We start from the raw sequence: 13,867 nt of genomic DNA on the forward strand, positions 1-13,867 counted from the left end.
CCTGGGAGAAAAGGGTCAGGAAATCTTACATCTGGTTGTGTTTCCTTCACCCAGGGATTTCTTAGCCAAGTGGTGACCAGCCCCATGCCTCTGCCCTGTGCCCACCGTGGGCTGGAACTGAATCTTTAGCTTCCCCCCTCCCCAGAAGAGGCCGGCCAGCCACAGGGTCCACGCTGGCCGAGCTAGTGAGCCCTGCAGAGGCTGGTCCGAGGAGGAGGAGAAGCTTCCAGCTCCAATGACTGGCACTCACTGACTCCGCGTCTGACTTCTGTCCTGACACAGAATGCTTCATAGAGATGTGTACAGTATATATATATTTTTTTAAGAGACTTGACCCTCCCCCTTCAAACTGACACTCCCAGAGGCCTCGGGACCTTCCATCCTTTGACCTGCAGACCCAGCAAGGCCCAGCCTGCAGCTCCTCCCATGTCCCTGGTCTCTGGTCTCTGGCTGATGCTGAGGCTTTGTCCTCTCTGTTTTTCACGTTTTGTTTGTGGTTTTTTGTAACAACTCAGAAAATAAAAGGCTTGAAGGAAAGGTGTGAGTTCCCAGCGCATCCAGGACAAGTGTGTTACACTTATTCTTGGAAGGGAGAGTCTGGCTGGCCCTTGGAGGTGAACAAACCGTGGCTCAGGGTTTGTTCTCAACTATACATCGGGGCTCTGGGACGCTGTGGTGAGTGGAACAGACAGGTTGCCAGAGAGCGAGACTCTGCAAAGTGCCCCAGGTGCCAAATCTGTGTGGGGAAGGCTTCCTGGAGGAAATGGCATCTCAGCTCTGGAGGACCTCATGTATCGTCATGGTCAGTTTGTTAGAGAGGGCCAGGTGGATATCCAGAGGCAAGAAATGGAAAGGGGGGTGGGTTTCTTTTTTTTTTTTTTTTTTAAGATTTTATTTATTTATTCATGAGAATACACAGAAAGAGAGGCAGAGACACAGGCAGAGGAAGAAGCAGGCTCCATGCAGAGAGCCCGACATGGGACTCGATCCCAGGTCTCTAGGGTCACACCCTGGGCTGAAGGTGGTGCTAAACCCCTGAGCCACCCGGGCTGCCCTGCCTGCCCCATGGGCATCTTGGGTTGGGCTCCCTGCACTGTGACCTCCCACCCAGACCACTGGTTTCAAGGTCTCGGTTATCTCCTTGGGATAAATGAGCCAGATCCCAGTAACAGTCGGAGCCAGAAGTGTTCTACTCACTACTTTTATTCTCAGCTCTGAGGGCCAATGACAAGCTTGGCTGCGGAGAGGGAACTGGGGGTTGGCAGAAAGTGAGGCATCGCTGTGGAGAGGCTGGTTCTTCCTGGGTGAGTGTTGCTGGAGAGAGGGAATGGGTGGCTCCTCCCCAGCTGAAGAGGCTAGAAAGGCAAGGCCGAAGGGGCAGGAACAGCTAACGTGTTGGGTGTCAGGGAACACTGTCCTCTCTCCCTGCACCTTCCATCTTGTCCATGGGCCTGGGTCTTGGGGCTCCAGGTTGGAGGATGAAATGGGAGTCCGCCTAGCTCTTGGGCCACCTCCTTGGGCCACACACTCCTGACAGATGGGGGCTTGGGCAACAGAACGTTCCTGCATCGTTAAATCTGTGCTGTTCTGACATGACCTGTGTCCCAGGATGATGGAGAGCCAGGTGCCAGGGTGTTGTGGAAGGAGCTGCAGGGTGGGAGACAGTGAGTTGGGGGAGCAGTGTGTAAGGGAAGGAGAAGAAGGGCTAGGGTCGGGGGATAGAAGGGAGCAAGGAAGCAGTGGCCATGCAGCGTGGGCTACGTGCTGGCATCCGCATCTGCTGTTCTCAAATGATACCTAAAGAGAAGAGAAGCAGCAGGTTAGGGTTGGGGTCGCCTGTTGTCCCTGCCCCTTCCTGGTATCCTGGGACCTCAAAGCAGTTGAGGACTCTCCACCCCTCCCGTCCCTAGTAGTGGTCCTCAGGTGTGAAATGGATGTCTGGGGGAGGTTGGAGAACAGCCCGGAGTCAGGCCGTGCCAGCCCTCCATCCATGAGGGATTCGGCCCCTGGGGGGCTAAGCTGCTGGGGACCAGATGACCCCTGCAGGGGCCCTTACCTTGGCCCAGGTCCTACTTGGCCATGCCCAGCCCAGATGACAGGTCTTCCATGTCCAGTGGCTCTGCAAGAGAGCAGCAAGTGCATTTGTCACTTGGCGGTCCAGCTTCCCACACCCATTGACAAGGGGCCTGGGTCATCCTTCCCAGCCTGGCCACCAGCCTCATGCTGGGAGCAGGTGCCAAAGGGCAGGACTCTTGTTGGATGGCAGCAACCAGGTGTGGTCGGGGAAGGCCAAGGGAGGGAGTGATGACGTGAGATGGGTGGGCCTGTGGGCTCCTGGGTGCACCGTGGGTGGTGCACGGCTGCGGGAGCGTCCGCGATGAAGGATGGGACGGAAGGACAGATGATAGGTAGATGAGTGGATGTAAGGAGAGGAAGGATGGATGAGCAGATGAGCGCACAGGCAGGTGATGAAGTGGATGGACAAAGAGGCAGCTGAGTGGCTGCCCCCGCCGACCGGAGCTCGAGTGTCCGGCCCCACGTGTGCCTTCTTGGTCCTTCTGCTCCTCTGACACTCCCTGGCCGAGTAGGCACTGCTTACCACTGCAGTTATGGTGCCCGTGGCTCCTGGTGTGGGGGACCTCGGTGCCGTTGGGGAAGACGCACCAGCAGTAGCCGGTGCTCCCATAGCACTGGAGCGGCTTATAGTTGCCGTTCTCGTCGCACTGGGGCCTGAACGTGCCAGGGTGGACATCGGGGATGCGGCTGACCTCCTCCTGGCACTTGGTCAGTGCTGAAGCGACAGGCATGGTGAAGACACAGTGAGTGAGCGGGCCCTGGGCCAGAATCTCAGCAGAACCAGAGAGCCACATACCACTGCTGTGGGCCTACGGCCTTCTGCCCAAGTGGCTGGGCTCACTCTACCCATTGCATAGATGGGGAAACTAAGGCAGGGACCAACAAGATCTGAGATCAGAGAGGCAGTGATTGGCCATGTGGCTAACTTATCCCAGAACTCGCTGATTTGTGGCCCTCAATGCCTATTGAAGTTTGGATTTACACCTGTGACTCTTATTTTCAGGGAAAAACAATAGGCATCTTGGTAAGTCTGAGCTTTTGTTACTAGAGTTATCCAAGTACAAATGGGGCTTTGAGGATTTGTAGAGGATTCATACATCAACTGGGAGTTGGTCAAGATGGCCTCAAAGGTGCCTTCTATGAATCTATGATTAGAAAATTAGAGGCCTGTGCTAGGGTGGGCCATTGATCTTCCCCTTCCAAAACTGAAGCCCAGAGGGAAGACACCTGCCTAAAGTTGCATGGCATATTAGTGCCAGGATGAAGACATGGCACTCTTGAGACTTTAGGGCTGAAAATCTTAACATACATTGTCCACAAGATAGAAAAACCCCACGTCCTCTTGTCTGGCACTTGCTGGCTGTGTGAGCTCGGGGAGGTCCCTCTGAGGGTGGTGGGGTCCTGAGCCCCGCTCAGCCCCCTCACTAGAACCAACGCAGTGCTGAGTGGAGAAGGTCGTCGTGACGACACCTGGGATATCTCAGGTCATTTTGCTCCAGTCCCACTTATGCAGTGCCATCCTCAACAAGGGAGGTCTTCCTCAAAAGGGAGAACTGAGGAGGAGCAGCCAAGCCCAGAAGGAACAGGCAGGAGAGACAGGAATAAGAGTTGAGAGACACGAGGAGTCCCGGTGCTTGGATCTGGGAAAGCTCTAGGTCCTAACCTCTGCAGCTCCAAGGGAGCCCTGAGGGAGCTTCCAGAAACCCTGGCATCCCAGGTCTCCTGCTCCCCATACCTTTTAGTGGAACCTCAGTGCTCTTCTTCTCCAGGGAGTTCTTGCTCATTTCAAACAGGAGCCACTGATACATCCAGTTCTCAAAGACCTGATGGGAAAGAGGCAGGGTCAGACTCCAGAGCCCCCTCCAACCCTGCCTGGCTTTGCCCCTGGGGACAGAGATGGAGGATCCAAGAGGGGACCCAACACCCCAGAGTCCAGCTACAGCCTGGTTCCCTCCTAGAGACTCATGGGCTTGCGTCAAGGCAGTTCCTCAACCCCAGGCCCTCTTCATGTCTGTGGCTTTGTTGGTGCTGGTGCACCTCCTCTGGCTTCCCGAACCACCTCCTACGGCGCCTTCCCCAGCCCTATCCTAGGTGTCAGGAATGAGAGGGAGCCAGCGCAAGGAAAGCTGCTGACCTTCCAATCCAGGGTCTCCATGGTGTTCTTAAGGTGTTTCAGGTTCTCTGGGAAGCTCCCCTTCAGCTTTGGGTACACCTTCAGGGGGTCCGCCTCCTGTGGGGTAGCAAGGCAGGAAGGAAGGTTCAAATAGAGCTCCCTGGCAAGGTGAAATGTGCAGCCCATGTTCCCCTGGACCTCTGCATAATGGAGCCAAAGAGTGGGGAGGCAGCAAGGGCTCTCCAGCTGCTCTGCTACATGATCCCAGGGCTGGAAGTTTGGAGACCCGGGTTCCAGACCCGGATCTACCCATAAAGCCCCAGTCTTCTACTCCTTGCAAACTCCCACTCACCTTTCAGGTCTCCCCTCCTCAACACTCCCTCCCCTCCCCCCACTCAGTTGGGTCCTGGCCTCTTTCCTCACAAAGCTCTCCGCATGTCTGTGTTAGCCTGGGACTCCCATGGGATTGGAAGCAGAGTCTGATTGCTTCCCAATGTGAGCCCACAGCCTGGCACAGGGCCTGGTGTAGAATAGATGCGCGGCAGAAATTTGGGCAGGAAAGATGGGCATCTTGAGCAAGTCACTTTCGGGCTGTGGGCCTCAGATTCTCCAAACACTCAACAAAGCAGATGGCAGGGCTAGACTCCATATGACATTTTAAGGGCCCCACTGGCATTCTTTCACTAATCTGGTGAGCCCAGAATGGTGCAGACCGTGGAGCGCACTGTCATGGGCACCCCGGGTTGGGCAGGCAGGACCACCAGCCAGATCCAACTCACCAGAAGCAGGTGCATCACGTGGTCCTGTGTCATGTTGCCGTACTCGGTGGCATTCTGTGTGGGCTGTGGAAGGAAAGAAGAGGGGGTTACTAGTACTGACCCTCAGAGGAGGGGTCCTGGAGCAGAGCCAGCAGCTGGGGTCCCAGGTGCTCAACAGGATCAGGCCCATCTCCGCCACCTCCAAGTGTGAGGAGGAGGACGAGAGCTCCAGCAAGTCACTTTACCTTACTGTGGCAAGGTCCTTACTGGGCAAATCTGCATAAGCTTTACTGCCCAGGGCTTTTTACCTACCTGCCCAGCAGATTGTTTATGACAAACATGACCCTATAGGACATCAAGGACTTTGGGAAGGGAGGGGGCTGTGAGATGCTCTGCAGAAGCATTTTGTAAACATCCCAGGGATGGGATGTTCTCTCCAGCCCGGGAGCCCTCCTCTTCCTAAGGCGGGCTCTATCCTCCTCCAGCCATCCGTGCCCCCACCCCTCAGCTGGGCCTTTCCTGGCACGGCTGTTCTCCCCTGTCCCTCAGCACCTGCCCTGCACCCAGACTAGATAACACCTCCCCAGTTCCACCACCCTGGGGTTGTCCTTACCCCCTGGGGCAGGCTTTGAATGGGCAGCGCCTGCATCATCATGGGAGTGGCCACCCTCATCTTGCTCAAAGGCTTGGGAGCTGTGGGAACAGGAGGTACAGTATGAGTGTGGCCCAGTGCTGGCGGGGAGTACTCAGATCAGGGACCAGATGAGGGTGTGGAATTCTAGGCAAGAGGGAGGAGACAGTGGGTCCGGCTGGGGGCAGGATGGGGTCTCAGAAGTGAAGGATGATGAGTGGGGGAGGGGAGGATGGAGGGGAGGCACGCACGCTTGGGAAGCTTCATGCGCAGGCTCTCCAGCTGCAGGTTCTGGGAGGTGACCGTCAGCTTGTCCAGCCGGCCCTGCTGCTGGTACAGGAAGTAGGCCGTGGTGGCCTGGCCAGCCAGGAGCAGAGCCACCAGGACAGAAAAGCCTGTGTACAGAGCTCCTCGGCTGCACTTGCTGTTGGGGAAAAAGAGGTCAGAGGAGAGTGCAGAGGCGGCTGCCCCAAGGACTGACCGAGAGTGGGGCAATGCCCCCCCATTTCCATCCGTTCCCCCTAACACACACATAAGCACAAACAACAAGTGCAGTGGCCATGCAGCCTGAAGACACTCCCCCAGCCCCATAAATCCAACCACTGCTGCTCCTGCAGGCCTCCTAAGCACAGCTGCCCCCGGACCTAGGAGGAGTGGGGAAGAGCCAGGGACAGAGAGCCCTTGTCCATTCTGGGTCTCTGTCCCACCTGTGTACCACGGGGTCTGCCAGGGGGTCTCCTGAGGACAAGCACTGCCCTCAGGGGAAGGAGGTACCCCCTACCTACCCTACGACTACAGGGAAATTAGAGAAAAGGGAACTAAGTGGGACTGGACAGCAGAGTGGGTGGCCCACCTGAAAACGAGAAGTGTGGCCTTGACATTTTAGGGGCAGGCAGGGGGCAGTGGATGATGTCAGCTGGAGCAGAGTCAGGTACCACACCCTCTGGGGACACATCCTCCACTCCGCACTCTCCATGTCTTTGAGCAAGTCTCTGCCATTCTCTGGGCCTGTCATGTGGGGGCCTCTCACCTCAGCAATTCTAGGATTTGGTGTTTTCTTCTTTGAAGCAAGATCTGACTGTGACCACAGAAGTATTTCAAATGGTACTGTCCACCCAGGGGGGTTCAGCAGGGGTACAGTGCCTGAGCCTGTGTGACCGGAGAGTGTCTCATATTCCCTAAACGAGTTGGCTGCACAGGGAGGGGTGGCCAGACCTCAAACACTCAGTCCTTGGAGCAATTGGCCGAGGATACAGTTTTGGGGGCACGTGAGTCCCAGCTCCGGGAATGTAAGGATCCTGCCCCAGGACCCTGAGAGTTCCTGGCCTCTTCTCCGCCACCTCACCCTAGGGCTGGGGCTACTAGAACTCCGCTAGACACGTCAGGGTGACACTGCACCCCCTTACTCCAGGAACCAACAAGGACAGTTCAGGAAACTCTAGGAGATCCATCTGCCTAGTAACTCATGACATCACACACATAGCTCATTCTCATTGGCTCTCTGCTTGCCAGTCCCCTGCGTGTGCTGGGCCAAGGTCCAGACCAAAAGATTGTTCTGTGAGAAGAAAGCAAAAACGCCACGTGGAGAAAAGGAGGAGACCAGGCAGGAGGGGAACCCAAGTACCACTTCTTGGCCTTCCACAGGAACAGGGGTGGCCTGGCCTCTGTGAAAGTCCACCCAAGCCTGGGTCTTGCTTGGGTTCAAGCCCTCCAGCTCATTACCTACATGCTCACCCCTTCTGCAACCCTACACTCAATCTGGGTATACTTTCCACTATTCCTTCTCTGAACCTCAGTTTCTCATGAGGTCTAGGAATCTGGAGAGTCACACTGGAGATGGGACCTAGAGTGGAATCCTGGCTCTGTTACCCCTTTAGTTCAGGGACCAGGGGCAAGTCACTTAACGCCTCTGAGTGAGTAACTTGAGGTAGGAACAGCTACCCAATGGGTTGTTATATAAAATAAGATCATGAGAGTAAAGCTCTTCACTCCATACCTAGGTACACAGTCAGCACTGAGTACTATTCTCAGGGGAGTTATTTGTTAACTTTAGCGTCTGGTATCCTTCCTCTTTTTGCCTCTTGAATGCGGGCCTTCCTTCTGGTTCTGGATGGCTGCCAACTCTTGCCACCTGTCTCTTCATTTCCTCCTTTCCATTGCCTCCTTCTTGAATAAATAATAATAATAATTGGCTGAAGTCAGGAGCCAACCAGAACTAGCAGGAATCATGATGCAAGTGTTGTGAGGCAGAAGCGTTCACAAAGGGGTCTGAGAAACAGGCTCAAGGCTGGCATGGACTGAGCACACGGGGCCAGGGCCAGTTTCAGAAGCAGTAACTGAACTCAGGAAAACCAGGCAAGGATTTGAGGAGGGGGCACCCTCTCTGTACCCTGAGATCACACTAGGTCTGCAACTCACCGGGTGGCTCTCCCTGTCCTCTCTGAAAATCCTGCCTCCAGAAGGGGGCCAGATGGTAGGGTAAACTCACGCTTTGAAATCAGGCCAGTCCTGGGTTCAAATTCTGACTCCAACATTCACTGTGATAACTTAGGTAAGATGCTAACTAACAAAGCCTCAATTTTCTCTTGTGTAAAAATGGGGATAATACAAGTATCCGACTCATAGAGTTACTGTGAAAATTAGGGTTGGGTTTTTAGCACATAACTAACCATAGGAATTACTAAGTGTGGCTGAGGACCAGTGACAGGTAGTCCGTGAAAGGGAACTATTAACAGGACCAGTGTCATCATTGTTTTTATTATTCCTGAGACCCAGAGAGATGCAGTGATTTGTTCAAGTCACATGTGGCAGTAGCAGAACCTGGACCAGAAGCAAGCCCTCACAGGAGAGTCAGCCCTCCTAGCCCTGGGATTCCTTGGGATTTTCACAGATATACTCTAATGGTCTATATCTGGTCACTTGTTCCCCAGAATGCAGTTCTTCATGACATCTCTGAGTGTTTCTCCCAAACCCCCTTTCTGCCTGGCAACAGTTGACGTCACAGCTGTAAGTCCCTCTAATTTGCAAATGACTTTTTTTTTAATTTAAGATTTTCAGGTCATCTCCACACCCAACATGGGACTCAAACCCCCAACCCTGAGATTAAGAGTCGCATGCTCTACTGATGGAGCCAGCCAACCCCCTCAATGTGCAAATTACTTTTTTGAAGATTGGGGAGAGTGGGGCCATGGGGTAGCTGCATTCTAACCCTGCTTTTTTTTTTTTTTCAGGGAAACACCTGGATAAGACAATCCTGGGGCTGGGAGAGGGGTCCCAGGGTCCTCTGGATGGCCGCGCTGGCCCCTTGCTGCAAGGGAGAGGGACACAAGGGACCGGGCATGACCCACATCAACCTTCAGTCCCTTCTAAAAACTTAGCCAGAGTCCGGCTTCCCTTTCCTGACCCCTCCCGGCATCTCTCAATCCCTCCTGTAATGGCGGACGTGTCCATCTACTCGACAGACACCTGCAACTACCTTCCCCGACACAAACTCAGACGCTCAGCCATGGTGGTTAGGGAGAAACTCCGCTGTGATGAGCTGCTTCCACCATCCTCTTTGAGGAACTCTGTCTCTCCATCTAGGATCCATAACACTTTTCCAAAGGTTTCTAACCTAGTCCAAGGTTTCTAACCTAGGATTTGTGGTTCAGCATCAGGGGGTCTGTGAGGTCCCCCAAATTGTGTGAGACCCTAGGGAGAGAATCCAGGGTTCTCTTGTGATTTTGAGAAGAGCAGTGTATCACGCAAAGAAAACCCCGGCCTCAAAGAAGCCCCCTCATTTTACAGGAGGGAGGACAGAAGCCAAAGCAGGCCAAAGACTTGCTCACAGTCACCCGGAGTCAGGGCCGGAATCCGTCCCTCCTGTGGCTCCCCGTCTAGTCCTCCTGCGGCACCTGGGCACATCTGTGTGGCCCAGGATTTTCAGTGCTCTCTCCTGCGGCTCCCACATACCTCTCTGGGGCACCAGGGCGCTGGCCCAGCATGGGTAGCTGCTCATGGTTGGAGATGAGGTCGCGCTGGTCTTCCATAGTTCTGGCCTCTGGTCTTCCCCACGCTTCCTGCTGCTGCTGCTGCTGCTGCTGCCGCTGCTGCCACCACCTGTGTGTCTGGGACCCTGAACCCCTGGCTCACCTCTTGAAGTTGGAGCTGAGGAGGGATCTGATTTGTCCACAGGAGGCCACTCCGCCCACCTCGTAAAAGTGGAAGTGAAAACCCCAAAGCTGGAAATACCCCCTTGGGCAAAGCTGCCTCTAACAGGACAGGATGGGGAGGCGGGGGCTCCCCAGGCAGGTAGAAAGGCCGGCATACTTCCATTGGCTGCTCAGGACCGGCATCACTTGTTTCTGGGCAGACCTTTGGATTCATAAGGCACTTCGGATATTTTGAGAACAGGCAAATATTCACCCCTTAGAAGGAAAATCACTTTGAAACAGAAAATGCCTTTGTCTCCCCTTCTTCCCCACTGATGAGTGGATGCAGAAGGTGGGATTGGGGGGGAATGATGGGCCAGTGTCCCCCATGCTCCCTTCTAACTTGAGCATTTTATGAACCTGAGTCCTGGTTTTAAGGTTCTCGTACTAATATTTGCTGCCACTTACTAAGCCTTCCTTTGTGCCAGGCACGGTGCTAATCGTTTTACATACTTTGTTCATTTTTTTTTTTAAGATTTTATTTATTTATTCATAGACACAGAGAGAAAGAGGCAGAGACACAGGCAGAGGAAGAAGCAGGCTCCATACAGGGAGCCCGATGTGGGACTCGATCCCGGATCCCCAGGATCACAGCCCAAGCCAAAGGCAGACGCTCAACCACTGAGCCACCCAGCCGTCCCTACAGCCACACTTTGAGGCCTGTTTTATTTTCTCTTTATTTATTTATTAGGGAGATACACTGAGGCTTTGAGAGGCTCCGTGCTGGCCCAGGATCATGCATACCAGAAGTAGAGAGTCTGTGTTTACACTCTGCTCTTCTGTTATGCTGATGTCCAAACCATGTGGTTCAAATTCAGGACAGTGGAGGCCTCTGCGGAGGACCTGGAAAGGGGGGCTGGTGGAGATTTAACTGTGTTGGCAAGGTTTTATTTCTTACTATCTGTGGCTTACCTACCATATTTGTTTTATTAATCTTTATGTGTTTTGTATGTTTCAAAATTTACATCAATAAGTTTTTTTTTAACAATTTTTTTATTTAAAAACTTTGTGGTTTCGGGGCATCTGGGTGGCCCAGTCAGTTAAGAGTCTGCCTTCAACTCAGGTTATGATCTCAGGGTCCTGGGATCGAGCCCTGCATCAGGCTTCCTGCTCAGAGGGGAGTCTGCTTCTTTCTCACCTGCTCCTCAGCTTGTGCTCTCCCTCTCGCTCTCTTTCTCTCAAAAAAAAAAAAGAAAAGAAAAGAAAAGAAAAAAAGGCAGGGTCACCTGGGTGGCTCAGTGGTTAATAGTCTGTCTTTGGCTCAGGTCGTGATCCCGGAGTCCTAGGATTGAGTCTTGCATCGGCTCCTTGCATGGAGCCTGCTTCTCCCTCTGCCTGGGTCTCTGCCTCTCTCTCTCTCTGTGTCTCATAAACAAATAAAATCTTTAAAAACAACAACAACAACAAAGTTGCTGTAAAGATTAAATGAACAAAGTGTTGCTGTAAAGATTAAATGATTAAATTCTATCCTGGGATAGAATCCCACCATCAGGTTCTCTGCGAGGATCCTCCTTCTCCCTCTGCCTGTGTCTCTCATGAATAAATAAAATCTTTAAAAAGCAAAAAACTTTGTGGTTTGTAGATTCAATGCATCTTAGATTTCAAGAATCAAGGGAGGGATCCCTGGGTGGCGCAGCGGTTTGGCGCCTGCCTTTGGCCCAGGGCGCGATCCTGGAGACCCGGGATCGAATCCCACATCAGGCTCCGGGTGCATGGAGCCTGCTTCTCCCTCCGCCTGTGTCTCTGCCTCTCTCTCTCTCTCTGTGACTATCATAAACAAATAAAAAAAAAAAAATTAAAAAAAAAAAAAAAAGAATCAAGGGAGATAGTATATGTATTTTGAGGGGAGGGAAAAAGAGCAGACGTGGCCTTCAATGCACCAGACCTGAGTTCAAATCCCAAGTCAGAAAGACCCTAACCGCATGACCCGAGGCAGTCCCTTGACCCTTCTGAATCGGTTTTCTCCTTTGGAAAAGAGGGACAATAATACTAAACTTGCAGAGTTGTAAGATTAAATAAGCATTTATGAGCACAAAGCCTGGTACCATAGGAGATGCTCAAGAAATGAAACTGTTATTCAAATATTTACTAGGTAAGATATCTTCTACATCATCAAGACAAATAAAATCATGTATCCATGCAAACTTGAGCACAGGGACACCTGGGTGGCTGAGCAGTTGGGCGGCTGCCTTCAGCTCAGATCGCGACCCTGCGATCTGAGATTGAGTCCCACATCCGGCTCCTGCGAGGAGCCTGCTTCTCCCTCTGCCTGTGTCTCTGCCTCTGTGTGTGTGTCTCTCATGAATAAGTAAATAAATCTTAAAAAAAAACAAAAACAAAAAACTTAAGGGCGGCCTGGTGGCGCAGCGGCTTAGCGCCGCCTGCAGCCTGAGGTGCGATCCTGGAGACCCAGGATCGAGTCCCATGTCCAGCTCCCTGCATGGAGCCTGCTTTTCCCTCTGCCTGTGTCTCTGCCTCTCTTTCTCTCTGTGTCTCTCATGAATAAATAAATAAAATCTTTTAAAAAAAAAAAACCTTTAAAAAAAAAACTTGAGCACAAATGTTCATAATAGTCCCAAACTGGAAACAACCCAAATGTCCTTCAACAGGTGACTAGATAAACAAATTGTGGCTCATCCATACAATGGAATACTACTCAGCAATAAAAAGGAATGAACTATTGATACACAACCTGGATGAATCTCAAAATAATTATGCTATATGAAAGAAGCCAGAAAAAAAAGAGAATATGCTGTAAGATTCCATTTAGATAAAATTCTAGGAAATACAAACTAATTTACAGTGATAGAAAAGAGATGAGTAGTGACCTAAGGATTGGGGGGGGGGGGGGTGTGCAGGAAGGGATAAAAAGGAGGGATGACAAATGGGCACAAAGAAACTGTGAGGGCATTCTCTTGATTGTAGAGCTATTTTCATAATGTATGTATATGTCAGAGCTTGCCAAATTATGCACTTTAAATACATAAAATTTAATATGTGTCAATTATATCTCAATAAAACTATTTTTAAAATAAGACTTTTAAAAAATCTTTCTTAAAAGACTAGTGACAAAGAAAAATACTGTATTTCAAAGGTCTCTATAAAGAACATAAAAATTCAGCCTATGAGACAGGAGAAAATATTTTTTTAAATAAATTTATTTTTATTGGTGTTCAATTTGTCAACATACAGAATAACACCCAGTGCTCATCCCGTCAAGTGCCCACCTCAGTGCCCACCACCCATTCACCCCCACCCCCGCCCACCTCCCCTTCCACCACCCCTAGTTCGTTTCCCAGAGTTAGGAGTCTTTCATGTTCTGTCAACAGGAGAAAATCTTTACAAATTATATATCTGATAAGGGTCTAATGTCCAGAATATATAAAGAGGTATTAGAACTCAATAGTTACAAGATAACCTAATTTCAAAGGGGCAAAGGAATTCAGTAGATTTTTCTCCAAAGATGTACAAATGGTCAATAAGCACATGAAAAGATGTTCCAACATCATTAGTCATTAGGGAAATGCAAATCAAAGCCACAATGAGGTGCCACTTCACACCCACTATGATGGCTATAATCAAAAAGACATACAATGGCTCAGCGGTTTAGTGCCATCTTCAGCCTGGGGTGTGATCCTGGAGACCCGGGATCGAGTCCCGCTTCGGTTTCCCTGCATGGAGCCTGCTCCTCTCTCTGCCTGTGTCTCTGCCTCTCTCTCTCTCTGTGTCTCTCATGAATAAATAAATAAAATCTTAAAAAAAAACAAAACACAATAAAAAGTGTTGACAAGGATGTGGAAAAAAACTGTCAGCTCTTGCTGGTGGGAATGTAAAATGGTGCAGCTGGGATGCCTGGCTGGCTAGGTCAGTAGAGCATGTGACTCTTTTTTTGTTTTTTTTTTTTAAGATTTTATTTATTTATTCATGAGAGACACAGAGAGGGAGAGAGGCAGAGACATAGGCCAAAGGAGACGCAGGCTCCGTGCAGGAAGCCCGATGTGGGACTCCATCCAGGGACTCCAGGATCACTCCCTGCGCAGAAGGCAGGAGCTAAACCACTGAGCCACCCAGGGATCCCCAGAGCATGTGACTCTTGATC

At 51.5% G+C, this 13,867-nt stretch overlaps 2 protein-coding genes across 7 annotated transcripts in view; one reads left to right on the forward strand and one right to left on the reverse strand.

The window, feature by feature from the left end:
• The window catches only part of TCOF1 (treacle ribosome biogenesis factor 1), a 37,555-nt gene extending 36,999 nt beyond the window's left edge, over positions 1 to 556 (forward strand). For all 5 annotated transcript variants that reach the window (XM_041750457.1, XM_041750458.1, XM_041750459.1 and 2 more), the window contains one exon: positions 55 to 556. The gene's annotated coding sequence lies outside the window, so the exon portion shown is untranslated. The remainder of the gene's footprint in view (positions 1 to 54) is intronic.
• A 629-nt stretch (positions 557 to 1,185) lies between these two features.
• CD74 (CD74 molecule) lies at positions 1,186 to 9,814 on the reverse strand. Of its 2 annotated transcripts, XM_041750390.1 has the most exons (9): positions 9,530 to 9,814; positions 5,830 to 6,002; positions 5,561 to 5,640; positions 4,969 to 5,031; positions 4,211 to 4,306; positions 3,812 to 3,899; positions 2,600 to 2,791; positions 2,057 to 2,119; positions 1,186 to 1,797 (listed from the first exon to the last, which is right to left on the reverse strand). In XM_041750390.1, exons 1-8 carry the CDS (start codon positions 9,604 to 9,606, stop codon positions 2,070 to 2,072), a joined length of 819 nt encoding a protein of 272 aa, XP_041606324.1. In that variant the 5' UTR covers positions 9,607 to 9,814; the 3' UTR covers positions 1,186 to 1,797; positions 2,057 to 2,069. The 2 variants fall into 2 exon arrangements, with proteins under 2 accessions (XP_041606324.1, XP_041606325.1); XM_041750391.1 differs by lacking the exon at positions 2,600 to 2,791 and having other exon boundaries at positions 9,530 to 9,808.
• Between the last annotated feature and the right edge of the window lie 4,053 nt (positions 9,815 to 13,867).

This window comes from Vulpes lagopus, chromosome 3 (genome assembly GCF_018345385.1).
Source record: "Vulpes lagopus strain Blue_001 chromosome 3, ASM1834538v1, whole genome shotgun sequence".
Classification (NCBI taxonomy): domain Eukaryota; kingdom Metazoa; phylum Chordata; class Mammalia; order Carnivora; family Canidae; genus Vulpes; species Vulpes lagopus.

Coding starts and splice junctions, on each gene's coding strand:
- CD74 (XM_041750390.1), bottom strand. CDS start 9,606: ATGGAAGACCAGCGCGACCTCATCTCCAACCATGAGCAGCTACCCATG. Junction 6,003..9,529: donor CGCCCTGGTGCCCCAGAGAG/GTATGTGGGAGC, acceptor TTTCCCCAACAG/CAAGTGCAGCCGAGGAGCTC. Junction 3,900..4,210: donor TGGAGACCCTGGATTGGAAG/GTCAGCAGCTTT, acceptor CTTTCCCATCAG/GTCTTTGAGAACTGGATGTA.